Source organism: Perognathus longimembris, chromosome 11 (genome assembly GCF_023159225.1).
Source record: "Perognathus longimembris pacificus isolate PPM17 chromosome 11, ASM2315922v1, whole genome shotgun sequence".
Lineage (NCBI taxonomy): Eukaryota > Metazoa > Chordata > Mammalia > Rodentia > Heteromyidae > Perognathus > Perognathus longimembris.
Window position 1 is genome coordinate 41,618,831 of NC_063171.1, and position 25,718 is coordinate 41,644,548.

At 45.9% G+C, this 25,718-nt stretch overlaps 1 protein-coding gene and 1 non-coding gene across 4 annotated transcripts; both read left to right on the forward strand.

Moving 5' to 3' along the window:
- Positions 1-14,760: 14,760 nt before the first annotated feature.
- Positions 14,761-14,867, forward strand: LOC125360311. Its single transcript, XR_007212702.1, has one exon. It is a non-coding gene; the product is annotated as a U6 spliceosomal RNA (small nuclear RNA).
- Positions 14,868-21,990: 7,123 nt separating this feature from the next.
- On the forward strand, positions 21,991-25,435 carry S100a2 (S100 calcium binding protein A2). Of its 3 annotated transcripts, none has more exons than XM_048358012.1 (3): positions 21,991-22,024; positions 23,460-23,613; positions 25,087-25,435. In XM_048358012.1, the coding sequence occupies exons 2-3, from the start codon at positions 23,473-23,475 to the stop codon at positions 25,237-25,239; spliced, it is 294 nt and encodes a 97-aa protein (XP_048213969.1). In that variant the 5' UTR covers positions 21,991-22,024; positions 23,460-23,472; the 3' UTR covers positions 25,240-25,435. The 3 variants fall into 3 exon arrangements, with proteins under 3 accessions (XP_048213969.1, XP_048213970.1, XP_048213968.1); XM_048358013.1 differs by lacking the exon at positions 21,991-22,024 and adding an exon at positions 23,225-23,245; XM_048358011.1 differs by lacking the exon at positions 21,991-22,024 and adding an exon at positions 23,226-23,316.
- The last annotated feature ends 283 nt before the right edge of the window (positions 25,436-25,718 follow it).

Here is a 25,718-nt window from a genome sequence, read left to right on the forward strand (position 1 = left end):
GGTTTAAGACTAGGCTGGTGCTCTACTACTCTTCATTTCTGGCTTTTTGCTGGTTAATCAGAAATAAGAGTTACACAGATTTTTTTTTCAGTCATGAGGCTCGAACTCAGGGCCTCCGGGCTGTCCCTGAGCCTTTCACTCTAGGCTAGAGCTCTACTAGCACTGCTTCCAGGTGTCTGGTGGATAATTGGAAATTAGGAGTTTCCTGCCTAAGCTGGCTTTGAACCGTGATCCTCAGTCTCTTGAGTAGCTAAGATTACAGATGTGAGCCATCAGTGCCTGACTTTCAGATCCCTTCTTTTATTAATGCTATGTAGACTGTCAGAGGCAAAGGGCACTTGTCTATGTCTTGACCTTAATACAATGTAGGACTAAGAGTGTCTCCTGCAGGCCTTGTGAGGTTGCAAAACTATGATATTTTGTATGCTACAGGCTCAGGAGAGACTACGATTAAGAAGAGTAAGAGGAGATATTTTCTTATTTTATTTATTTATTTATTTTTGCCAGTCCTGGGGTTTGAACTCAGGGCCTGAGCACTGTCCTTGGCTTCTTTTTGCTCAAGGCTAGCACTCTGCCACTTGAGCCACAGCGCCACTTCCGGCTTTGTCTATATATGTGGTGCTGAGGAATTGAACCCAGGGCTTCATGTATACGAGGCAAGCACTCTTGCCACTAGGCCATATTCCCAGTCCTATTTCCTTATTTTATAGTGCTTGAAGCCCAGAGAAGACAGCAGATAGCCACATGATCACACAAATGATGAGGTAACTTCTGAAGGATCATATTAGTAGGAATTTCGCACCAAGTAATCTGATTTAGCCTTGATATGGAGCGTATCTTTCTAGAAATTTGGCTGGAGATATGAAAAGGAGAGGAATTGATGAGACATGATGTAGGGGGTAAAGGAGACAGACCTTGAAGATGGAGCCAATCTGATGTCCAGGAGATGCCCATGTATCTGATCATAACCAGAATGGTGGTACCGTTTATTGACACAGGTAACATTTGGAAGAGGCTGAGATATTTTTCTGTGGATAGAGGGAGAGGAAGGCATGTGGATATTTCAATATTAGTTATAGTGATGTGATGTAAAAAAGGAAGTTACATATAGAGTTCAGAAGGATGGACTAAATTAGCAGACTGTGAATCAGAAACATTTAGATGGCAATGTAGGCATTAGACATGGATGAGTTTGCCTCCAGGCACCTATAATTCTAGCTATTCAGGAGGCTGCCATATGTGGATCATAGTTCAACCTGGGTACTCTGATCTCATATTAACCACTAAAGAGCAAGAAATAGAGTTTTGGCTCAAGTTGTAGAGCACTAGGCTTGAGTGAAAAAGCTAAAAGACAGTATCCAGGTCCTGAGTTCAAGCCCCGGTATTGGTGTGCATGCACTACCCGCCCCCCCCAAATGATGCATGCTATTTGAAAAGCACTACTTAAAATTCATTTGTACCTAGACAAAGGGAAAAATGAGCAATGATTGATTTTTAGGTTTTTTTCCATATTTGAGAATATGAAAACCATAGTTAAAAAGCATTTTTTTCAATAGATTAAAAAAAACCTCTGTCTTTTTTTTTTTTTTTTTTTGGCCAGTCCGGAGGGCTTGGGACTCAGGGCCTGAACACTGTCCCTGGCTTCTTTTTGCTCAAGGCTAGCACTCTACCTTTTGAACCACAGTGCCACTTCTGTTTTTTTTTTTTTTTTTTTTTTTTCTGTTTATGTGGTGCTGAGGAATCAAACCCAGGGCTTCATGTATGCTAGGCAAGCACTCTACCGCTAAGCCACATTCTTATCCCGATAAAAAGTTCTTTACTATATGTTTTCACTTTGGACTCTTCCTGAAGGATGAGGAAACATACACTTATACTTATTTTCATTTCCCTGCCCCAAGCTACCAAGTTCTGACCATTTTACTGGGTAATTTAAAAATATTGATCAATGCACTATTAACTTTTGTTAAGGTACCTTCATCTTGAGGGCTCTGCTTAACATCAGTTCACAACAGACAATTTCTCCTTCTCCTCTCACAGACCTACTTGTCTGTCCCTATATAACCCTTTGCGGGGGTGGGAATATGGCCTAGGGGTAAAGTGCTGGCCTGGTATACATGAAGCCCTGGGTTCAATTCCTCAGCACCACATATATAGAAAAAGCTGGAAGTGGCGCTATGGCTCAAGTGGTAGAGTGCTAGCCTTGAACAAAAAGAAGCCAGGGGGCTGGGGATATAGCCTAGTGGCAAGAGTGCCTGCCTCGGATACACGAGGCCCTAGGTTCGATTCCCCAGCACCACATATACAGAAAACGGCCAGAAGCGGCGCTGTGGCTCAAGTGGCAGAGTGCTAGCCTTGAGCGGGAAGAAGCCAGGGACAGTGCTCAGGCCCTGAGTCCAAGGCCCAGGACTGGCCAAAAAAAAAAAAAAAAAAAAAAAGAAGCCAGGGACAGTGCTCAGGCCCTGAGTTCAAGCCCCAGGACTGGCAAAACAACAACAACAACAACAACAAAAACCCTTTGGTCTGTAAGTGGCTGTGGGCTCTAGCTCTTTGCTGGAAGCCCTTTCCATAGGCTTCTCTCCCAAATAAACATGCACTGGCATTGACCTGTCTACGTGCTTATTTTCTGTGCCTTTTTAGTTCTCACAACATTCTGTTTTGTAATCATGATTCCCATGTATGTTAAGACTTACTTTTCTGAATTCAGTGTTCACAAACAGTCTTTTCAGTCTGGCAGCTTAATTCATGCATCCTTTATTTGATTGGCTGGTTGGATTTCAAAGGGCTCCGGGCACTGAGTTCTTTCAGCTGGAGATGATTGTTGCTTGGCACTGAAGAAAATTCTTGGGTCACTCATTCTTTCTCTCCCTCTCTCTCAGTAGAGCAGACATTGCTCCCTCTGTTCAATTCCCCTTTGTGCTTCAGGAGAAAGAGGAAAGCACCTTTATTTGCAACTTAATTTCTTTTTGGAGATGCGGTCTCAGATTTCTTTTCTTTTCCTGCTATTTTCATGACCTATTTCATATTTCAAATGTAACATAATATCCACTCATGAGCAACAGAATTTGAACATTTTGTACATTTGCTTCACATGATAGAGATCTAGTAAAAAGCCTCTGTGTACAATCTCATATTGCTCTCACCTTTTTCTTAACTATAGGCATTATGCTGAATTATATGTTTATGATTCCCTTGGTTAAATTTTTTTTTTTTTAACCACTGGAAGTGGTTCTGTGGCTTAAGTAGTAGAGCGCTAGCCTTGAGCTGAAGAACTCAGGGACAGCACCCACGCCCAGAGTTCAAGCCCCATGACCAAACAAAAGGAAATTATCATCCAGGAACATGTGCCTAAGCAATATATTATTTAGCATTGCATGTTTTTGTTACATAAATGATACAGTAATGTGTACATGTGTTCTTTTGCAACTTCGTCTCTCTCTTTAAAATTTGAGATAGTCTTTTTTTTTTTTTTGGTCAGTTGTGGGGATTGCACTCTGAGCCTGGTCACTGTCCCTGAGCTCTTTTGCTCAAGGCTAGCACTCTAGCACTTGGAGCCACAGCATCATTTCTGGTTTTCTGGTGGTTAATTGGAGATAAGAGATTTTCCTGGCTGAGCTGGCTTTGAACTGTAATCCTCAGATCTCAGCCTCCTGAGTAGCTAAGATTACAGGCATGAACCACCGATTCCTGGCTTGAACATACTCTTTTTTTGTTGTTGTTGTGCCAGAACTGGGACTTAAACTCAGGGCCTCTTATTCTTTCTTAGCTTTTTCATTCAAGGCTGATGTTCTTCCACTTGAGCCACACCTTCCACTTTCAGGTTTTTGCTGGTTAATTGTAGCTAAGAGTATCTTAGATTTGCCTGCCCTAGCTGGCTTCAAGCTATGATCCTCAGATCTCAGCCTCCTGAGTAACTAGGATTATAAGCATGAGCCACTGCCTGCAAACGTTCAATATTACATGATTTACTAGATCTGCTAGGAAAAAAATGTTAAGTGTAGATTTCGATACATATAAGTAGCTTGAATTTACTGGTGATATCATATAACTATTTTATTTTTTAGGAAGAAGAAATTAGAATAAACTAACTTACAGAGAATAAAAGTACAACAGTTGGTTTCAGGAGACAAGTTCATTGGAATGAACTTCTGTATAGTGAGGATAGTTTCTTTCATTGTCATGAAGAAGCAAGGAAACTATTAATAACTCCCTAGGAGAGAGCTCACTGATTGTTTTATTTTTATTTATTTTTAGTTTTAATTTTGGCAGGATAGGGGTTAGAACTCAGGGCCTGGCACTTGTTTGACTTGCTCATGGCTCTACCATGTGAGCCATGCCTCCGGTCTGGCTTTTTGCGGGTTAACTAGAGACGGAGTCTCTCCAGCTTTTCTGCCTTGCTGGCTTTGAACAGTAATCATCCCGATCTTAGCCGCCTGAGTAGCTAGGATTATAGATGTGAGCCATGGGCCCCCAGCTTCACTGATGTTTTTAGATTTTCTTTTTTGCTTTTACTAATTACCATTTTTATGTTAAAGTAACTTAAGGCACGAAAGCCCAATGTTCCCATCTCTCCTAGTTGAACTTGGTTAGACAAGTCTGCTTGTCGGCCTGTACAGTCTCAGCAGCTCACATTCATCTTAGCGTTTAATGTCACCCTGGTTCTGGGCACACTCCAAAATCCATTTTATCTCACAGAAACAAGGGCCACTGAGCTGCTGCTGTGCTGGCTGAGTTCCCGGAGGCTCCTGGGAAAGGATGCCAGGCCCTGAGGCCTTCTCAGTACTCCTTCCACTGAAGTGCCCAGCAATGGCATGACCCAGCATGTGGCCGATAAATCCCCACAGCCATGACAGCTGCAGGAGCCACCATCGGGACTATGAGACCCAGCTGCTGAGAGGCAACTGCAGGACAGCCACTGGAGATGTGTGTGTGTGTGTGTGTGTGTGTGTGTGTGTGTGTGTGTGTGTGTGTGTGCTGGTGCAGGCTGGGCTCCAGTTCTCAGGTGGGGGGCCCTCCTGGCTGGAGGGCCATGCAGAGAGTGTGGCCTCAGCTTTTCACCTGGCATGGTCGGTGTCTGGTGGCTTAGCCTCCTCTGGAAGAAGTGAAACTGTGAAGAGCCAACTTGTCCCATTGCCTCTGGGGTATAAAGTCCGCAGCAGGATACTTTCCAGGTTCCTTCAGCTGTGCTGCAAATGGGGTACTCCATTGTCCCAGGCAGCTTGCTTGAGCCCTGGGGAACCGGCTGACCATGATTCATAGGTTCTGTTGACTTTTGCTTCTAAGCTGTAAGTAATAAACCCTCCTCATGCAACTTGTGGGTATGAATATTTGTCTCACCAAGACACGCTGGTAGCTGGCATATAGTAATTTGCTTCATAGTTCTATCTATTGATGTCTGTGTTTGTGTGTCTATACCTACATATACACACACATATACATACACATGTGTGTGCATACATGTACACTTGCCTTTCTGTACTGGGGCTTGAACTCAGGGCCTTTCACTTGGTAGCCAAGTGCTCCAGTACTGAAGCCATACTCCTAGTCCTCTACCTAGTACCTTGTGAGTCCTTTCATTTTTCTCTAGTTCTCAGACATTTATCAATACTACTTCAACTATTTCCTTCTCTTTCTTTTCTTTTCTTCTTCTTCTTTTTTTTTTTTTTTTTTGGCCAGTTCTGGTGCTTGAACTCAGGGCCTGAGCACTGTCCCTGGCTTCTTTTTGCTCAAGGTTAGCACTCTGTCAACTTGAGCCATAGCGCCACTTCTGGCCTTTTCTATATTTGTGGTGCTGAGGAGTTGAAGGTAGGGCTTCATGAAGTATATGAGGTAAGCACTCTTGCCACTAGGCCACCTTCCCAGCTCCTATTTCCTTCTCTTTCATTAACAAAAAATAAAATACTTCCTCCTTTGATGAATCCTATTACTTTGGTGTTAAGATTCCATTTCTTTTATCCACAGCATTTAGCTCCTTAAAAAAAAAAAATTCGGGGCTGGGGATATAGCCTAGTGGCAAGAGTGCCTGCCTCGGATACACGAGGCCCTAGGTTCGATTCCCCAGCACCACATATACAGAAAACAGCCAGAAGCGGCGCTGTGGCTCAAGTGGCAGAGTGCTAGCCTTGAGCGGGAAGAAGCCAGGGAAGGTGCTCGGACCCTGAGTCCAAGGCCCAGGACTGGCCAAAAAAAAAAAAAAAAAAATTCAAGGGCCAGGAATGTGGCTTAGTGGTAGAGTGCTTGCCTAGCATGCATGAAGCCCTGGGTTCAATTCCTCAGTACCACATACATAGAAAAGAACAGAAGTGGCGCTGTGGCTCAAGTGGTAGAGTGCTATCCTTGAGCAAAAAAGAGGCTCACGGACAGTACCCAGGCTGACTTCAAGCCCCAGGACTGGAGAAAAAATAAAATAAAATAAAAATTCAAGGGCTGGGAATGTGGCGTAGTGGTAGAATGCTTGTCTAGCATGCATGGAGCCCTGGGTTCAATTCCTCAGTACCATATAAACAGAAAAAGCCAGAAGTGGCATTGTGGCTCAAATGGTACAGTGCTAGCCCTGAGCAAAAGAAGCTCAGGGACAATGCCCAGGCCCTGAGTTCAGTCCCCAGGACTGGCAAAAAAGAAAAAAGTCCATGTCTTTGATCTTTCCTTTTGTTTTCTGGAATACTTTCTCAATCTGATCTCTCATTGATTTGTTCTCAGTGGCATCTGTATTCCCCTGCCCTGCAATTATTGTGTACTTTGTCAATTGTATGTACCTTGAGTTCAGTATGCCCCTGTCATTCTTTCCCATGACTTCTTGCTGTTATTTTCTAGCACAAATCTCTTCTTTATTTTTTGGGCATATTTATCATCATATTTGAACTGACTGGCTGATCAGTTTCAATAATTCTGCCTTAAATGGATTATGTTGGTCTTTCCTTTATCTTAGTACTTTCTTGTAGTTGCTATATGTCTCAGGTTCTGGACTTGAGGCTGGGGAGCTCTTGGACTGGAGCTGTCAGTAACCTCACATTTGATAATGGGTATTGGGGAAACCCTTGTGGAGATAGCCAAGGGCTTCAAAACTGGTGTCACCATTCTGTTTGCTGCCACTCCTTTGGGTGATACCCTGGGCAGGAATTTCCTGTTCAATTGTTATTTAAAAGCAGCTGAGGAAAAAGGGACCTTCGTTCCATCCTCTAGCATGGGAGAATTTGCTCAGGGAGGAGGCTTGTCTGCCCCAGGTCAGCTCCACCCACTGTCCACAGCTTCTTAGCCTGACAGGACTTGTATGCCTTCTTTGCCTGCCCTCCCTCCCTTCTCTCCCTCTTTCCCTCCCTCCCTCTCTTCTTCCCCCTGCCCTTCCTTCCCTCCCTCCCTCCCTCCCTCCCTCCTCCCTTCCTTCCCTCCTTCCTTCTTTCTTCCCTCCTTTCCTTTTTTCCTTTCATTTTGTTGAGACGGGTTTTGCTATGTGGCCCAGGCTGACTTCCAATTCAATATATTCAGTCTGACTTTGAACTTGCCAGCCACATGCCCCGTTCTCCCCAGTATTATGATTATAGGCATCTGCCACCATGTCTAGTGGCTCAACCATTGTCCAAGTAGGAAGATGGAAGAAAAGCAGGTCTTGGTGCTTTTGAGGGCATTAACCAAAAGTTGCATATAGTACTTGGGTCTACTTCTCTTAGTTAGAATTTAGTCACATTGCTGCATTTCTCTATCTCTGAGGAGGAGGCTTTGGAGTGTGGCTTTTATCTGGACTTAAAGATAGAGTTTCTTTTGCTAAGGGAAAGAAAGGGAGAACCAGGAATGTGGTAATTAGTCCACAATGGTGCCCTTTGGGCAGTATTTTCTCTTCCTCTATTTTTGGAAAATGCTCATTTACACAACTTTTTTTTTGTTTTGAGTATTTGATGAACTTGCTTATAAAAACTAGGGCTGGGAATATGGCTTAGCCATAGAGTGCTTGCCTAGCATGCATGAAGCCCTGGGTTCTATTCCTCAGCACCACCTACACAGAAAAAGCTACAAGTGGCACTGAGGCTCAAATAGTAGAGTGCTAGCCTTGAGCAAAAAGAAGCCAGGGACAGTGCTCAGGCCCTGAGTCCAAACCCCAGGACTGGCAAAAAACAAAAACAAACTAACAAAAAACTTAAACTATTAGACTCTATTTTATTTTCAATTTTTATCTTTTTTTGTAGATTATTATTACTGATCAATTTAACGGCTATAAGTCTATCTTTCTCTCATAGTCAATGTATTTTGACACACACACACACACACACACACACAATTTTTTTTTTTTTCCTGCAAGGCTGCTTATTCTATGTACTTTGAACAGTTTCAACCTCAGCTTTATTTAGGAAAACTAGTTGGTCTGGTTGAAGGGTGTGGACCTTCAAAGCAATTTTGCTTTTGCTTTGCCTTTCCAAGAGCCCCAGGGCATTTACTAGTTTAGCACAACTTTTTACTCAAGCTTTTTGGTTTGATACATTCTGAACCATGCTAGCCTGTGAAGTGAGACCTCCTTGTACATAAAGACAGGTCCATGGTTAAGGCTAAGGAATGCCAGTCTCTTGGTTGCTTTGCTGATTGGAGACTTACCTTTAGCCCACTGTCCCGCTAAGGATTCTAGCATCTTATGGGGGCTTTCCAGCTCCCAGCTGCTTTGCAGACATGGGGTTCATTTCTTCTCCCCTAGGCCTTGGAAACTGAAGCCCTTTGTTTTCCAAGACTAGAAACTGTCCCTCCCCCAGGACAGCTGTAGCAGTAACCCATGCTTACTTGTTTTTTAGTTCCTCTTTTTCTTTGATCCTTGGATATTTTCCTTAGCTTTGTTGTGAATTTGGCCTTCAGTTAACACACACACACACACACACACACACACACACACACACACACACTCCAACATCTTTCACTGTCACATTTTCCAGATGTAAATGAAAGTCTAATTCTCTTTCTTTAACCCAATGACTCCCTCAGAATATGTCTTGGTAGTGTTAAAACTGGATCATTTGTTCTTTTCTCAGACTAAGGTATGCCCCATAGGCCTGAAGAATAAAGAATTTATTTTAGATCATTTTGTTCTGTTATTTTATGCTCTTTTCTTTAGGAACATCAACAGGATACTACTTGAACTTTTCTGTTTTCTACATTTCTCATTCTTTCCGTAATAACATTTTTATTTTTGTTGGGCTCTTTCATCACTTCTTCCTCCTCTTCCTTCTCTTCCTCTTCCCCTTCCCCTCCCCTTTCCCCTTTCCCCTTCCCCTTCTCCTCTTTCCTTCTTCCTCTTTCTCCTCCTCTGGAAACAGGGACTTGCTCTGTATCCCAGGCTGGCCCTGAACACCTCCTCGTGAGGGCTGAGATTATAGGCATATATAACCATTCCAGGCTCTCCTCTTCCCCTCCTCCCCCCCGCCCCCGCCGCGCCCCCCCCCCAATAACAGGCATGTGCGCCACAGTAAGCCTCTGTTAAATACTGAACAAAACCTAACACTTGTTGGCTCTTTACACTGACCTAACAAGGCTCTACATGATGTGACCCCTCTCACTCCCTAGTTCTACCTTCTGCCCTTCTTTTCCTCACAATCCTTGCTCTGCACACACTGGCCTTCTTTTGCTACTGTTGTATCTCAAATTCACTTCCATCTCTGGAGTCTGCCTGGGTGTGTTCACATACTCTACTCCCTGTGTGTGTGACTTCTCATTCTTCTGATCCTAGCAAGCACCCAAGTGGCACTCAAGTGGACGCCTATCTGTTACTGAATGCAGGTAAGGGTTTATGAAGTTTCCCTTTAGAAGCAGGGACTCTTCATGTAGGGTTCTTGGCTTTGATTGAAGAATACGAATTTCTGGACAAGTCATGATGGTTAAGAAAATGTGGCAGAGCTTTATTGAGTAAGTAAACAAGCAGAAAAGCAGACAAAAAGCAGACAAACAGACAAACAGAAGGGCAGGGGCATACTCCAACACACAGGGAGATAGAGACACACAATTCCTTGGCTGTTAGGGGCATTTATATAGTAAAAACAGGGGATTTGGCTTCCAAGTTATGCAATGCTAGGTGTTTTGTCCTTGCTCTAATCACACCTGGCATTACTTTCTGAGTTTCTGGATGTTTTGCTGCATTTCTTCCAGGTAAGTGCATCCTGCCATAAAACAGATCCTTATCCTTGAGATAAGAAAGGCGCCTGTTATCTGCATTTTGGGTAGGAGGTTGCTTAAGTTTGAGGGGAGCATTTCATTCAGGAAGGCATACATCCTGTCAGACAAGTGTTCATTCTTGGGGTGAGACATGCATTCCTAAGGAAGAAATGCCTCCCTCAGGGAGGAATGTGTCCTGTTGTCTCTCTTTGAAGCAAAGATGACACTTGTATGTTTCTAAATGCCTTATTTCTGAGTTACCTTCACCAGGCCTCATTTCCCTCAAGTAATCCTGGATCATTTTCCCCTAGATGACCCTGGTCCCTTAATCTTAAGGGAAGTAAATGAAGGAATATATCCTGTATTTGCTGTAAGCTTACCATACCTCATTTCCCTCTAGTTTATAGGGTTTCACTACCACGCATGCTTCTCTATCATTGCTCCTATTTGTTTTCATTCATAGCACCTGTTACAATTTGTAATCGTCACCTTATTTCCTGTCTTCTCCTTTCTGATTAGATGCTCTGCCAGGAAAGGGAATATATCTGTTTTATTTATTCATCAATTTATCTGCCAGGCTTACTGCTGTGTCAGGACTTAATAAACGTTTGTTGCATGTATAAATAAAGAATGATTTCAATTCAGGAAAGGTGGTGTATGCCTGTAGTTCTAGCCCCTTGGGAGAACAAGGCAGCAGGATTGCTGGAGCCCATGAGTTTGAGATCAATGTGGGCCACATAGTAAGACCCCATCTCTTCAAGAAAAAAGGAGGAAGAAGAAGAGCAGGAGAAAAAGGAGGATGGAACAGGTGGAGAAGGAGGAGGGAGAGGAGGAGGAGGAAGAAGAGGAGACACTCCATCACCACCACCACCACCACCACCCCAATGATAAACAAAAGGATCTTGAAGAGTTGAGTGATATGGTGTCCATAGGGACCCAGAGGCTTCTGAGCAGAGCATGACAGAATGGATGGTTTTAATCCTGATAATCCCTGGAGGGCATGACTGGAATGCAGGAGGACTAGGACAGACTGGGGTGAGGCAGCAGTTAGACACAGAGAGGCAGTGTCAGCCAGCTGAGATTCCAAAGGACACCCAGGAATGCTGGTTTGTGATCAGCGAGGACTTGTGGCCTGGGCCTTGGTCAGACCTGGGCTTCTCCAGAGCCAGGCAGTAATGAGGCTCAGGTTGGGACTTGAGAGGAGGAGTGTGTAGCAATGGTGGCACCTATAGAGCTGGCTGAGCTAGAGTCAAATGCTTTAATTTTACAAGCAGACTACGCTGTAGAGTGATGACACTGTGAGCAAAGGAGACAGAGGGGAAGGAGATAAAGGGCAGGCAGCAGGAGAGAAATATTCAGAGGATCCATGTTAGCTAGCTGTGGGGAGGGAGAAGAAGAGGCGGCACTGGGGAAGCGGCCAGAGAAAGAACTTGGGGCAAAGCAGCTGTGGAGCTGAGGTGATTGAGGAGTGACACTCTGTGGCCAGCCCAATCTGAATTTAAATGCTGGCTCTTTTCATAAGCCACCAAGCTTCTGTTTTCTTGATCTATGAATCACAGACACTATCCCATTGTAAGGGGGCTGGAAGAATTAGCTTAGCTAATATGTGCACACACAATAAATACATGGTGCAGTGGTGCAGAGCCAGCACTTCAGTGACTTTAGTTGCTTCCTGCTTTCTTGCCTTTTCCCTTCTCAGGAGCAGATGTTTCTCTGGCCAGAGGACCTATTCTTTATCACTTCATGGGGAATGGGTTTGCTCTGACAAACTCATTCTTCATATTCTGATTGCGTGTAACCCCATCACCCCAGCATTACAGTAATCAGCTCCATTTCTTCCCCAGAAGGAAAGTCCCCTGGAGAATCCACAGCCAGGCCAGAGGCTGGAGGGTGAATAGAGTTGAGGTGACTGCATGGGGATGGTTGCAAAGTATCGCATGCTTAAGCAGGGGAAAGAGAGAGCTGGATTGATTTCCTATGAAACAGGGTATGAAGAGGCATCGAACTAGATCAAGCTAGATTTTCACCAAACTTCCTTTGAATATGGACCTAGGTATTTTGCTGATTATAATGTTACAAATATGATCATTTCCAAACCAAGAGAAAGACTGAAACAAAAGAACACAATTTTTTTATTGTAAGGTTTTGGTAATAATGCTAATGATAACTTATTATTATTCATATTCTTATAAATAATATATTATTGTAATTTATTGATATTATTGTTGTTGTTGTGATCAGCTCTGGAGCTTGCATTCAAGGCCTGCAAGTGCTCTCCCACTTGGGCTACACCATCAGCCCTTTTTGCTTTAATTTATTTTTTCAGCTAGAACCTTGTGCTTTTTACTTGTGGCTGGCCTTGGATTATAATCCTCCTACTTCGGCCTCTGCAGCTGGGATTATAGGTGTATCCTACTGATCATCCACAGCCTAATTCATTCATTCACTCATTCATTTATTAGGTAGGGTTTAGCTAACTTTTGCCTAGGCTTGTCTCTAACTATAATACACATGTTTCTGCTTCCTGAGTAGCTGAGATTACAGGCAGGAGTCACCAGCACTGGGCTCCTTGCTATGTACTTCACATGCATGATCTCATTTGACTTGTGATATGGGCAGTGGAGTCCCTGTGTTGCAGAAGAGGAAAGTGATGTTTGGAGGGGCTTCAACATGTTTGTGAGATCACATAGTAAGTGTAGCGACCAATAACTTGTTTCCTTCCTTGCTCATAGGGTTGAGTATCTGACCCTTGCCAATTATACTCCCTGACTTTCTGGCAATAGGGACTGGCCCATAGCAGAACACACCAACCAATGAGGACTCTTCCCTGGTTTAATATACAGAAACTGAGTTTATAAACCTGGAGGAACATGTGGCTATGTTCTTCATTGTATGGTGAGGCCTTTCTATGCAACATGCCAGCATGCAAAGGGAGACAAAGAGAATGAGAGAAAGATGGATGGAGGGATGGAGAGATGGATGAATGGGTGTTGAGTTCTCTATTCTGGTCCTCAAGGCTGTGGTTCATTGATCTTCTGTTATCATAGTGACTCTATACTACATGGTATACAACATCCTTTTTAGCTTCAGTGAGCTTGAAATGAGTTTCTCTTACAGCTGACATAGAATTAGAATAGGACAGAGTCAAGATTCAAACCCAGAATCCAAAGTCTTACTTTTCTGCTGTAACATCTTAGTATTACATGTTGGTCTTTTGAAACACTATTTTCTTTAAATCACTTCCTCATGAGCAATGCCCTATAATTTTTAAAACCACTGCTCTCTCTCCTGAGTCATCTTTATCTGCATCTGCCCTTTGTTCCTTCCTGGGATTTAGGAAGTTCTCTGCGTATTTCAGAACATATCAGAACACATCACTCAAGTGAGGTGTTTCTGGGAAGATAGTTAATCACTCTGATTGATGTGGAATCCTATTAGCAGCAGTCTCACTGTGTGACACTCTCCATTCTTGGCCCTCTGTTCTGGCAAGTGCTAGAGTCTGGCTTAAGAGTCAAGCCTGCCTGACACCCAGGCTCATGTACTTGCTGGGATAGCAGCCAGCCTCCGGCTGTGGGCTGTGGGAGGTCTCCAGGAGCCAGCGGCCACAGTGGAATTGTCTTGGCTCTTGATTCAGGCATCAAGAGCTCTAGGCCTCTGTAGAGAGATGGTAAGGAGTCGTGTGTTGGAGAGGCAAGGCCCCAATTCTTATCTTTATTTTTTTTTGAGGTAGACCAGTCTAGTCTGGCCCTTGCTATACAGGCCAAACTATCCTTCAACTCAAAGTTCTCCTGTCTTTTCCTCCAAAGTGTAGGGATTATACTTATGTTTCATCAAACTGGACTTGCAAGTCCTCAATTCTGACATCAGTCACATCAATCTGTGCAGAGGAATGGTCCAGAAAGTAGCTATGCTCCCTCCCTCCCTTCCTCACCTCTTTCTTTTGTGTGTGTATGTGCCAGCACTGGGGCTTGAACTCAGGACCCGAGCATGGTCCTGTTTCTTTTTCACTCAAGGTTGGCACTCTACCATTTGAGCCACAGACCATTTCTAGCTTTTGTGGTGATAAAAGTCTTATTGGATATAAGAGTCTCTGAGACTTTCCTACACAGGCTGGCTTCAAATTGTCATCCCCAGATCTCAGGCTCCTAAGTAGTTAAGATTACAAGTATGAGTCACCAACACCCAGCTCCTTTTCTTTTCTTTCTTCCTTTCTTTTTTTTTCAGGCAAAGAGATTTAATGTGACAGTGAAATACTAAAGTCTAACTGGTTTTAGTTTAAGCTACAAAGTATGTTTTCCTTGGTGACACTAGGTTGTAATAAATCTTTCATGTAAACATTAGTTGATTATGATATATGACATAACAAGCCACATTTTATGGGACACACTTTAAATATTCATTAATTAGTAGTGTGTGAACACAGACTTGGATGACTAATCCCAAATTCAACTAGAAACCAGAAACCAGTCTCATTGTCCCACAATTCTCCTTTTTTTTTGGTCAGTCCTGGGGCTTGAACTCAGGCCTGGAAGCTTTCCCTGAACCTCTTTGTGCTCAAAGCTAGTGCTCTATCACTTGAGCCACAGTGCCACTTACAGCTTTTTTCTGAGTAGTTTTTTGGAGATAAAAGTCTCATGGGTGCTCGCTTCGGCAGCACATATACTAAAATTGGAATGATACAGAGAAGATTAGCATGGCCCCTGCGCAAGGATGACACGCAAATTCGTGAAGCGTTCCATATTTTTTTTTGAAAAAAAAAAAAAAAAAGGTTTCATGGACTTTTCTGCCTGGGCTGGTTTTGAACGGTGATCCTCAGGTCTCAGCCTCCTGAGTAGCTAGGATTATAGGCATGAGCGATCAGTCCCTGGCCAATTTTCCATTTTTTTTTTTTATGGAGTTTAGAAACTGTGGATTTATACTAATGGAATAAGTTTTGAAACCACTGTGAGCTTTGAACTCACTTTCCCATAATCACACTTTCATCTACCTGCTTGCTTTTCTCAGGAGGAAATAAACATTTGGCTCCAACATTCTGGGCATCCTCAGAAGACTTTCCATAAACTATTCACAATTTGTTGGGTTCTCACTAAGAGACTGGTTGTCAGATCCTAATTCACAAATCCATTCTTTCATATTTCAAGTTTATTTACTTCCTTCTGATCTCTTTTGCTTTAGTTTACTGGTTTATAATACAAAGCATAACAAAATGATGCAGAGATTAAGGCTGGTCAGAGTAGGAGGTGTCTGTAGTCCCAGCTACTTGAGAGCTGAGGCAGGATGATTTGAACCCAGGAATTTGAGACCAGCTTGGGTCTCTTTAAACCATCACCACTGCCACCAGCAAATAGCCCTCCCCCAAAGCCTCCCCCCAAATTTAAAACAAAACAAAAAACATAAGAAGAGATGCCTAGGGTGTGGGGCTCAGACCTTCCATGCCCCTCTGGGTTCGCAGCCCTCTAGTGATTTCCATGAATTCCGCGGTCTGTTTGCTCCACTACACTCTTTCTAACTGGCTTTCACTAGGACACAATCGGGGGTTTTAGTGGTTAGAGGTTGGAGACCCAGGAACAGTTTGGTCTTGACTATATCTTCCTGAGGAGGGACCCTCAGTAATGGCACAGGCAGATGATAACAGAGGGGCGAAGAAGACACAGGCCTGAGTGTTGGGGTTTTAGACAGTGATCATTATTCATATTCTTTTCCCTTTGCAGTTCTGAGGTGAAGGATTCACACAGGCCTCCAAATCACAGCTACAGACCAGAGCATGTAATTTGGAGCTGAGGCCCATAAGCTCTTTATATTTGTTTCTGGTTGCTTTTCCATTATCACAGAAAGCAGCTGCCCAGACCCATTGGGCAGTGGGTAGCGAGTGCGAGCTGAGGGCATGCTTCTCTCGAGGCCAGGCCAGTGGGGGAGTGGGAGCCACAGTGATGAAGGACGGAACAGAGGCTGCTCAGCCTCTCATGGTTCTCAGCTCCTTCAGGGGAGGAAGAAAGTAGTGGAGTGTCTACTTTCCTCTAAAGAATTCTTCTGAGGGCCTGGGGTGTTAAACCATTCCCATCCCAAAGCACTGGCATTGGTACTCTACCACTTGAGCCATACCTCTACTTCTGGCTTTTTTTTTTTTTTTGGTGGGTCCTGGGGCTTAAACCCAGGGCCTGGGTGCTGTTTCTGAGCCCCTTTGTGCGAAACGCTAGTGCTCTATCACTTGAGCCACAGCCCCACTCTAGGCTTTTTCTGAGTAGTTTATTAGGATAGGAGTCTCATGGACTTTCCTGCCTGGACTGGCTTAAAACTTGCAGTCCTCAGATCTCAGCTTCCTGAGTGGCTAGGAGTACAGGGATGAGCCCAGTGCCTGGCTACCCTTTGGCTTTTTGCTAGTTAATTGGAGATAAAAGTCTCTCAGATTCTGTCTGCACAGCCCGGCTTTCAACCATGAGCCTCAGATCTCAGCCCTTCTGAGTAGCTAGGATTACAGGTGTGAGCCACCAGTACCCAGATTCTTCTCAGCTTATTTTAAATTTGGGCCACAGGGTATTGGAGGACATGAGGAAAAGATGCCTGAACTAGAGAGGTTGAGAAGAAGGGCTCTTGGGCCTCAAGTGAGGTGGAGACACGAGATTGCTAGGAGTGAAGAGAAGATGATCCCAGACTGAGGCTGGTCTGAGCAGGAATGGAAATGTTAGGGCCCCCAGAGATCACCAACAATTTTGCTCATGAAGAGGTTTCAACACCGCCAAACTACTGTGCTTAAGTCTTACCGTCTTTCTTAACTATGTGAGTTTGGTCAGGCTTCCCCGAGTTTCAGTTTCCCCTTCTGTTAAACAAGGGTATGATTGTACCTCATTTTCTTGGGATGTGGTATGAATTAGAATGGATGGAAAGCACCTAGCACACAATAGGTCCCCTCATATCCTCCAGCAAAGGGAATGCGCGCACCAATTTACTAATGCAGAAAGACTCAATCCAATGTGAGGAGGGGTTCTCTCATGCTGCCCATTCTATCAGGCGATAGTTATGGGTATGATTAATCACACATGGATCATAGATGTTTTTAAGCAATTTGGTAAAGAAAAAAAAATATTCCTGAGCTTATTTGGGGGGCAGGGTAAAGGATAATAAAGGTGATTCTTGTGGTGAAAAAGTTTTGAGCTCAGAGCTGTGGCTCAAAGCCTCCAAGTTAGTGAGTCAGAGGTAACGTCAAGACTTACACCCAGGGCCTTGATGTGAGACCATTTTCTCTTTCCCTGGGAAAGGGACAGGTGTTCAGTCTCTCACTTCTGACAGCTGCTTCCCTCCAGCCTGTATCCCTACTCTAGGCTTTTAAAACAGCTTTCCCGGTTCACTTGGGCTTCTCAGCAGGGACTGTTCAGTAGCCCCTTTCACGGGAGGCAGGTGCAGGTGTGGGAAGGCTCCTTGGAAATGAATCAGCACTGCCTCCTCCTGGGTGAGTCAGGAGCAGTGCCTGGGAAAAGGCTGGCTTCCAGAAGGGAGAGCAGACACCTACTCGGCCATGACACATTTCAACCACCAGGGGGCACCAGCCAGATGCACAAAACCAAGACAGCCCTGGGTACAAAACAGGAGCTTGGAGCCAGTGAAGGGGACCATGGACTGTGAGGATCCAGCTTCTTAGTTAAGAGTATGGGCAGAGACACTGCCTTGGATGCTATCTGACTATGTCCTGGCTTTTCTGTCTTGTAGAGACTGGAGAATGTCAAGACAGGACGGGACTCTAGAGGTTGTGGATCAAACACATTTGTCCTGCAATGAGAAGAACATTTTTTTCTATCAAAGTAGTTGGCTTCCTTTCTGTTACTCTTGAGAGAATGGTTTTTCTGAATGGCTCCTACCTCGGCCAGATGGCTTGGCCCTTTATTAATTTCATTTTTGTTGCATACATCCTTTTCCTGAACACTGTAATTAAGAAATCCTGTTAGAAGCCCCTTGAATTTTAACTACATCCTGTTTAATTAAGCCACATCCTTTTGCAGATTGTGAACCTGAGCTCAGTCAACCGGAGCAGAGGGGCAGGGCTTGCTGGGTTAGGGATAAAAAGGGACCGGCCTTGTTTGCTCTGTGGGCTTGCTTGTCAGATTTTTGGCTCATGGCCTACCCCTCTGTGGAAGTAGACTTTGCCGTGTTAAGTGCCTTTCGAGTTGGTGCCCTTATTCCTATGTGACCCCCCCCCCCCCAATACCCTGAGCTCTTTCTAACACTGCTATGTCACATGCAGTTGCTCAAGGTAGACAGCAAGCTAATGGCAGGTGAGTGAATATGATTATCATCCCAGGATCATGGCCATTGGACTGACATAGTTCTGGCCTCAGCTCCTGAGATCAGATCCCTGGCTAAAGACAGGTGTTGAGCTGCTGCCTGACTGTATAACTCCCCTTTGTCTTGTTCCTTTCTTCCTAGTCCATTCTGTCCCTATTCTATTTGTTTGACCCCCCTCCACAAGTGCGCGCACACGCGTGTGTGTGTGTGTGTGTGTGTGTGTGTGTGTAGCTAGGATTGCAGGCATGAAACACGGGTGCTCTGCTTCAGTATCCCTTTTAACAATTTCTTGGCCTCTCTTTCTCCCAGACTCCTCCATCTAACTGGCTTATTCCTCTTCGTCTGCCTGTACATTCCCTCCTCGCCCACTGGGGAGTTTGCTCAGCTCCTTCACTGAGTCCCCATGGCAGAATGTTTCCTGTCATCACTCCTCAGGGGTTTGTAGCTCCCTGAAGCTCTGTTTTCCAACCCTGTGTCACAGGGGAGCAGTGATTCTTTTCTAGTATCATCAGTGGTGTGGTCAGAGGGGCTCCCTGAACCCTGGACTCCTGCAATAACCTCTCAGTGACCATTGTTGCCATTCAGCAGCATTAACCAGGGTAGCACCTGGTATGGGCCCAGAACCTGGTACTCATGCAGAAGTGAATAAGACCAGTCTCTGACCTGTGAGCTCACTCCGAGGGGGTGAGCAAGTGGGTAAAAAAGCACACAAGTGAGTCAGTGTAAACAGGAATGCTCTAAGTACACAGGGGAGGAAATAAGGAGTGCCCTGTGTGGGACAGCACAGGTGGAAACCGACTCTGGTTGGGTCTGGGAAGGCTCCGTGAAGTCGCTGGAATTTAACTGGCCTTTGAAGGGTAGATGGGAATCTCGGTGGCACGAGATATGTGGGTGGACGTGGGCTTCTGAGCAGAAAGATCAGTGTAGGCCACGGGGTTGGGTCACCCTCGTGTACCCTGGTGTGTGTTCAGACTGTCAGGGAAAAGCAGTGTGTGTGTGTGTGTGTGTGTGTGTGTGTGTGTGTGTGTGTGTGTGTGTGTGTTTGGTCAGGCAATGAGCTGCCCTCTTTAGAAAGAGCCATGGGACACACACCGCAGTGGCTGAGCAGGGAGTGACCGGCTGGAACTGAGTCAAAATGCAGGAATGGGTGCACTTCCTTGGTTCCCCTGCCCGCCCCCTTCAGCGTGAAGGACTTTTATTAGATTGTACGTGAAGTGGGTTTGAAGGGAAGAGTAGTTAGCAGGAGACAGCCACGTGATTTGGGGGAGATGAGAACATCAGATAAATCTACTAAAGTGTAGAAAAGGAAGCTGGGGTTCCAAGTTCTTTTTCATCTAGGCTGCCCAGGCTGCACCCCCCCCCCCCAAGCCCCAGGGTAGACTCCAGGCAGCCATGAGCCTGGTTCATGGTCTGTTCCTGCCACCTCTTAGTCTTGCCATGGTGTCACCATCCACATCTCCCCAGGGTCCTCTAATGGAGGGGCTCCGTGTTGGTGCTAGTGTGGCAATTGTGAGCTAGGGTTTCTGGTTGCCACAGCCCAGGCCCTTGGGGAGAAGGGTGTGCCCCGTTGAGTCACCGCCTGGGCATCTGAGTCTGGAACCACAGATGAGTCACCTAAGACTAGGGGGAAAGGGAGAGAGGGGGGAGGAGCTGGGTGACATCTGGAGGGGGAGGGCAGCTGGGCCCACAGGAAGGGCGGTGCCCAGTTAGGCTTGGGGTAGAGTGGGAGGAGAAGGGGGGGCCACCAAGCCAGCTCTTCCCTGCAAACCCCTCCCTGGGCTGGGCTGAATAACACAGTGTTTGCCCTTCTTAGGATGTGAAGAGGGCACGTGGGATGGCCTTGGGGTGGGGTAAGGGAGGCTGGGGTCCTGTCTTAGGTCTGGTTTAGGAAGCTATCCAGTCCTCCATTTTTAGCTGTGGGTAAGGGTGTCTTTCCTACCTAACCTACTGAAGAAGAGGAGGTTACGGTTCCCCACTCCTTTGGGCTCCCTGGCTCTCTACAGAGCATTGCTACCCCAACTTAGGCTGTAGATAGAACAACCTCGGCTCTCATACTCAGTCACCTGGTTATGCATTAAGAGGTCTTATTTCAAGTATTTTCTCAAGGCTAGCACTCTACCACATAAGCCACAGCTCCATTTCTGGCTTTTTGGTGATTCATTAGAGATAAGAGTCTCAGGAGCTTCTAAGCTTAGGCTGGCTTCAAACTTCGATCCTCAGATTTCAGCCTCCTTATTAGCTAGGCTTAAAAGTGTGAGGCATTGGGCTGGGGATATGGCCTAGTGGCAAGAAAGCTTGCCTTGTATACATGAGGCCCTGGGTTCGATTCCCCAGCACCACATATACAGAAAACGGCCAGAAGTGGCGCTGTGGCTCAAGTGGCAGAGTGCTAGCCTTGAGCAAAAAGAAGCTCAGGCCCTGAGTTCAAGGCCCAGGACTGGCCAAAAAAAAAAAAAAAGTGTGAGGCATTGACTCCTATTAGGAAGTATTGGGCTACATAGCCAGATCCTATCTCAACCGTCTAAGTGATAGCTGGGTACTGGTGGCTCACACCTGTAATCCTAGGCTACTGAGGAAGCTGAGATCTGAGGATCATGGCTCAAAGCCTGCCCTGACAGTCCATGAGACTCTTAACTCTAATTAACCACCAGAAAACTGGAAGTTGTGCTGTGGCTCAAAGTGGTAGAGCATTAGCCTTGAGCAAAAGAGCTCAGGGACAGTGCCCAGGCCCCAAGTTCAAGCCCCATGACTAACAAAAAAAAAAAAAGAGCAAGAGACAAAACAAAGACAAGATATTTTGATGATCATTAAAAGTAATCTTGGGGCTAGGAACGTGGCTTAGTGGTAGAGTGCGTGTCTAGCATGCATGAAGCCCTGGGTTTGATTCCTCAGTACTACATAAACAGAAAAAGTCAGAACTGGTGCTGTGGCTCAAGTGGTAGAGTGCTAGCCTTGAGCAAAAGAAGCTCAGGTACAGCTTCCAGGCCCTGAGTTCAAGCTCCAGGACTAGCAAAACAAAAGGTAATCTTATTCTACCCTCCTTCTGATATCTTCATCCTAATCCTCACTAGCTGCCTTTCCTGGCCCCCAGCTTTCTAAAGGTATCCGGATTCTTCTGTTTCTTCTCCTCATCCTTCCCCCTAACCGCCCCACTCCCTCACACACATGTACACACATGCACATGAGCACAGCAGCCTCTGACATAGGAACGGGCTATGATTCACACTCAGGTCATGAGAACCAGGCCTGGGATGAGTCTCCAGGCCCCAGAACAGAAGTTAGCTCCTCTCACTCCTATCTGGAATGGCCCCATCCCCATGCTACTTCCCTCTCCTCACTGTAGCCTGGGTAGGCTCAGCAGCTGCCCTGGGTCCAGTCTAGAGTCCTCCACCAGCTGGTGGTGGAGCTGCTTTTCTAAGCTACCATGTCTGAGAAGGAAGGTATCAGAAGGAAGTGGGTAGGAGGTGGCGGGAGGCCAAGTTTGTCCAAATCAGGTTAGGGCAGGTTTGGATTCTCAAAAATTCCAAGTTAGGGGGGGTGGCGGGCAGTGGGGAAGGTATATAAATCCCTATTCTCGGTGTCTGGCTACTTACTCCTTTCCTAGATCTTTCTGCCACTTGGTCCGGTAAGTACCTCTGTCCTGCTGCAGGCCTGGGTCTCCACCTTTGTCCTTGTGTTGTGATTCTCATGGATGGATCCCTGCTGGAGTTGGATTTCTTGCACTTGGGACGATCCTCTGTGGAGTGTCAGATAGAGGGGGTCTCTCCTGGATGCCTTAGTGAAGGAGTTTTGGGTTCTCTGTGGGGGTGTTGGTTTGGGATTTACCCTGAGGTAAACCTTGGGCCTTTTATGTGAAGTCCCTAGTTGAATCTCAGCTTGGGTATGTCAATCTGGGGGGCTTCCTTTGGTAGCGGTGGGGGGGGGGCTCTAGGCATACAAGCAGATGAGGTATGTGTCATTGCTGCTTTTATAAGAATCCGAGGGGCTGGGAATATGGCCTAGTGGTAGAGTGCTTGCCTTGTATACATGAAGCCCTGGGTTCGATTCCCCAGCTCCACATATATAGAAAAAGCCAGAAGTGGTGATGTGGCCCAAATGGTAGAGTGCTAGCCTTGAGCAAAAAGAAGCCAGGGACAGTGTTCAGGCCCAAGCCCCAGGACTGGCAAAAAAAAAAAAAAAAAAAAAAATAAGAAGGAAAGAAAGAAAGAATCCTGAGTTTGTTTTTTGCAAAGTTCTGGATTCTATGAAGATTAAGGACAGGAGGCAGGAATCTCAAGGGCATGTCCTTACCTGAGGCCTCTGTATTTTCTTCCTGCTTCTGTGAGGGTGTGACTGTCAGGCTTTCCCTGCCTCTAGCACTGGCTTCTGTGGCCTTGCCTTGGGACTGGTCCAACCTTTCCAGGCGGCTCTGGGCATTCTCAGAGACACAGCCATGGAAAAGATGACCATTGAGCTCAGTCCTTGTGGGCCCAGATTCCATCATGATCTTTACTCATGGGATGTTTAATTCGTCCTGTTCAAATCCCAACAGGATTCTTTCTGCTGGGGAGGGTGTTCACGTGCCTTCACCCTACGTATGCCCCATCTGCACATGACTCAGGATCTCCAGTGTGATGGGACACATGCTCCCCATCCTCTCCGAGCCCCTAGTCTGTGGAGGCAAGGACTCCTCCTGCAAACCTTGTACTGTGGGGGCTGCAGCCATGCCTACATTTGTGCAGAGAACCTCACTAGCTCACTCAAAGACAGGCCTGTGCTCACCACAGACTGGAGTCAAAATGGGACTGTGGTCACTCTGTCCTTTTCCTGTCCACAGACACCCAAGAGGGGAGTGCTGCTCTTAAAGGTGTGTCCCTAAGTGTGCTCAGAGAAGACTTTGACACAAAGGGAGGGGTTAGCATGGGTCTACAGTGCCAGGTTGGAATTGTGGGCCCTGCCTGCCCATTCCTAGAGGGGTTTGGTGAGGCAATTTGGGGCCCAGGGCACAAATGGGGTCCTGTAGATGGAGCTGAGACCCCAAGTGTCTGGGTGATGTCTCTGTCACTGCCGCTTTTTTTCAGCTTCAGATCTAAAATGTCCAGTCCTCTGGAGCAGGCACTGATCACAATGGTCTCCACCTTCCACAAGTACTCTGGCCGAGAGGGTGACAAGTTCAAGCTCAGCAAGGGGGAGATGAAGGAACTTCTGCAAAAGGAGCTGCCCAGCTTTGTGGGGGTGAGTGGAGCAGGTCGGGGAAGGGAGGGTCCTGGGGGAGTAGAGGCAGGTGGTATTTTCCTTCTTTTACTTCCGGGGTGCCTGTGGAAGCAAATACAGGGGTGGGGAAGGGGCTGAGATATTCTTTCCACAACATTTTCCTCTTGGCTCTCTGAGTGGGCTTGGGAGCCACATTCTGTTAATGACTATTTCCGGCAACATTTCTTTCCTCTTCCTGCTCCTGCTCCTACTCCTTTTCTTTGTTGGTAGTACTGGGGATTGAACTCACAGTCTTGAGCTTGCTGAGCAGGGACTCTACCCCTTGAGCCCTTTTTTACTCTGATTATTTTTAGTTTGTTTTTTTGCCAGTCCTGGGGCTTGAGCTCAGGGCCTGAGCACTGTCCCTGGCTTCTTTTTGCTCAAGGCTAGCACTCTACCACTTGAGCCACAGTGCCACTTCCAGCTTTTTCTATATATGTGGTGCTGAGGAATTGAACCCAGGGCTTCATGCATATAAGGCAAGCACTCTACTACTAGTCCACATTCCCAACCCACTCTGATTATTTTTGAGATAGTCTTTTTTTTTGCCCATGCTGGCTCGGGCTGCAACCATCCTCTTTACACTTCCTACATAGTTGGGATGAAAGATGTGCACCGTAATGTTAAGCCTTTTCTGTTGAGTTGGGATCTTGCCAACCTTTTTGGCTTGTGCTGACTTTGGTCCTGGTCTTTGCCTCCTGAATAGCTAGAATTACAGTTGTGAACCAGCAGCATCCGCCTCTTTTCTAAAAAAAAAATAATAGTTTTTTTTAGATTATTTTATTAGCACACATTTGTTGTATAAGATTTTTTTTTTTTTTGGCCAGTCCTGGGCCTTGGACTCAGGGCCTGAGCACTGTCCCTGGCCTCTTCCCGCTCAAGGCTAGCATTCTGCCACTTGAGCCACAGCGCCGCTTCTGGCCGTTTTCTGTATATGTGGTGCTGGGGAATCGAACCTAGGGCCTCGTGTATCCGAGGCAGGCACTCTTGCCACTAGGCTATATCCCCAGCCCTGTATAAGATTTTTTAATGTGACATTTCCATACATGCATGCAATGTACCTCTTTCCTTTTTTTATTTGGGTTTTGGTTCAACTTTTCTGATCATGTTGGTTGGTATTAAACAGTTCTCCCCTTGTGAATTCACCTTGCTGATGATATGGAATTGAAAGCTTGTTTCCGCACCAGATAAACAAGGCCATACCGGCATCATTAGAACTGATATGTGCTTAATGTTCCCCCTCCTGGGCCCCGTGCCCCCATCCTCTGCAGGGGGTGCTGGAAACTCTCACGGGCACACTCTCTGCCCTCTGCTCACTTAGGGCTGTCTTAGTAGTTTCTCTTATCTGGCTGCCTGGTGGGGAAAGAGAGCCGGGAACTGCCTTGTGGGGGCCTGTGAGGGGAGGGTTGGGGAAGGGGGCAGCTTGCTGATGACCTCATTCCTCCTCACCTTCAGGAGAAGGTGGATGAGGAGGGGCTGAAGAAGCTGATGAGCGGCCTTGATGACAACAGTGACCAGGAGGTGGACTTTAAGGAGTACGCTATTTTCCTGGCCATTGTCACCGTCATGTGCAATGACTTCTTCCAAGGGTCCCCAGAACGGCCCTGAAGCGGAGCTCTCTACTTCCTGCCACAGATCTTCTGAGCCCGAGGAGGAGGGGTGTCTCTACTTCTTCTAATTTACTATTCAACACACTTTCCAACCCCTGCTGCATGTTGACTCTCTTGGAATCTCCCTGAGGCCAGAGACGTGCCTTAGGTGTCAGGTTTTGGGATTTGACACAAAATAAAAATTTGAGAACTGAGATAGGTTGGTGATATTTTATTTTGCCAAATAAAGATACTTGGAAAAGAAAAGTACCATCACATTCATGTCATAAAAAGAGAACATTTCAGTGCCAGCCAGGAAGGAAGGGTTTATTCTCAGAAGGAAAGACAGACTTTAACACTGAATACTGTTAACAATGCATGTCTCTAGGACCTGCTCCAGAGTTTTGAATTGGGCTAATTAATTCTGTAAAGCTTCATTTTATGATCTCTTTGTCAGATTACAGGCCTCTGGCAGTGTGCTTGTTTTTGGAAAAGCTG

Bases quoted from the DNA above. Each gene is read 5' to 3' on its own strand.
- S100a2 (XM_048358012.1), top strand. From the start codon at position 23,473: ATGTCCAGTCCTCTGGAGCAGGCACTGATCACAATGGTCTCCACCTTC. The intron at 23,614-25,086 runs GTGAGTGGAGCA...CCTCACCTTCAG, and splicing joins AGCTGCCCAGCTTTGTGGGG to GAGAAGGTGGATGAGGAGGG.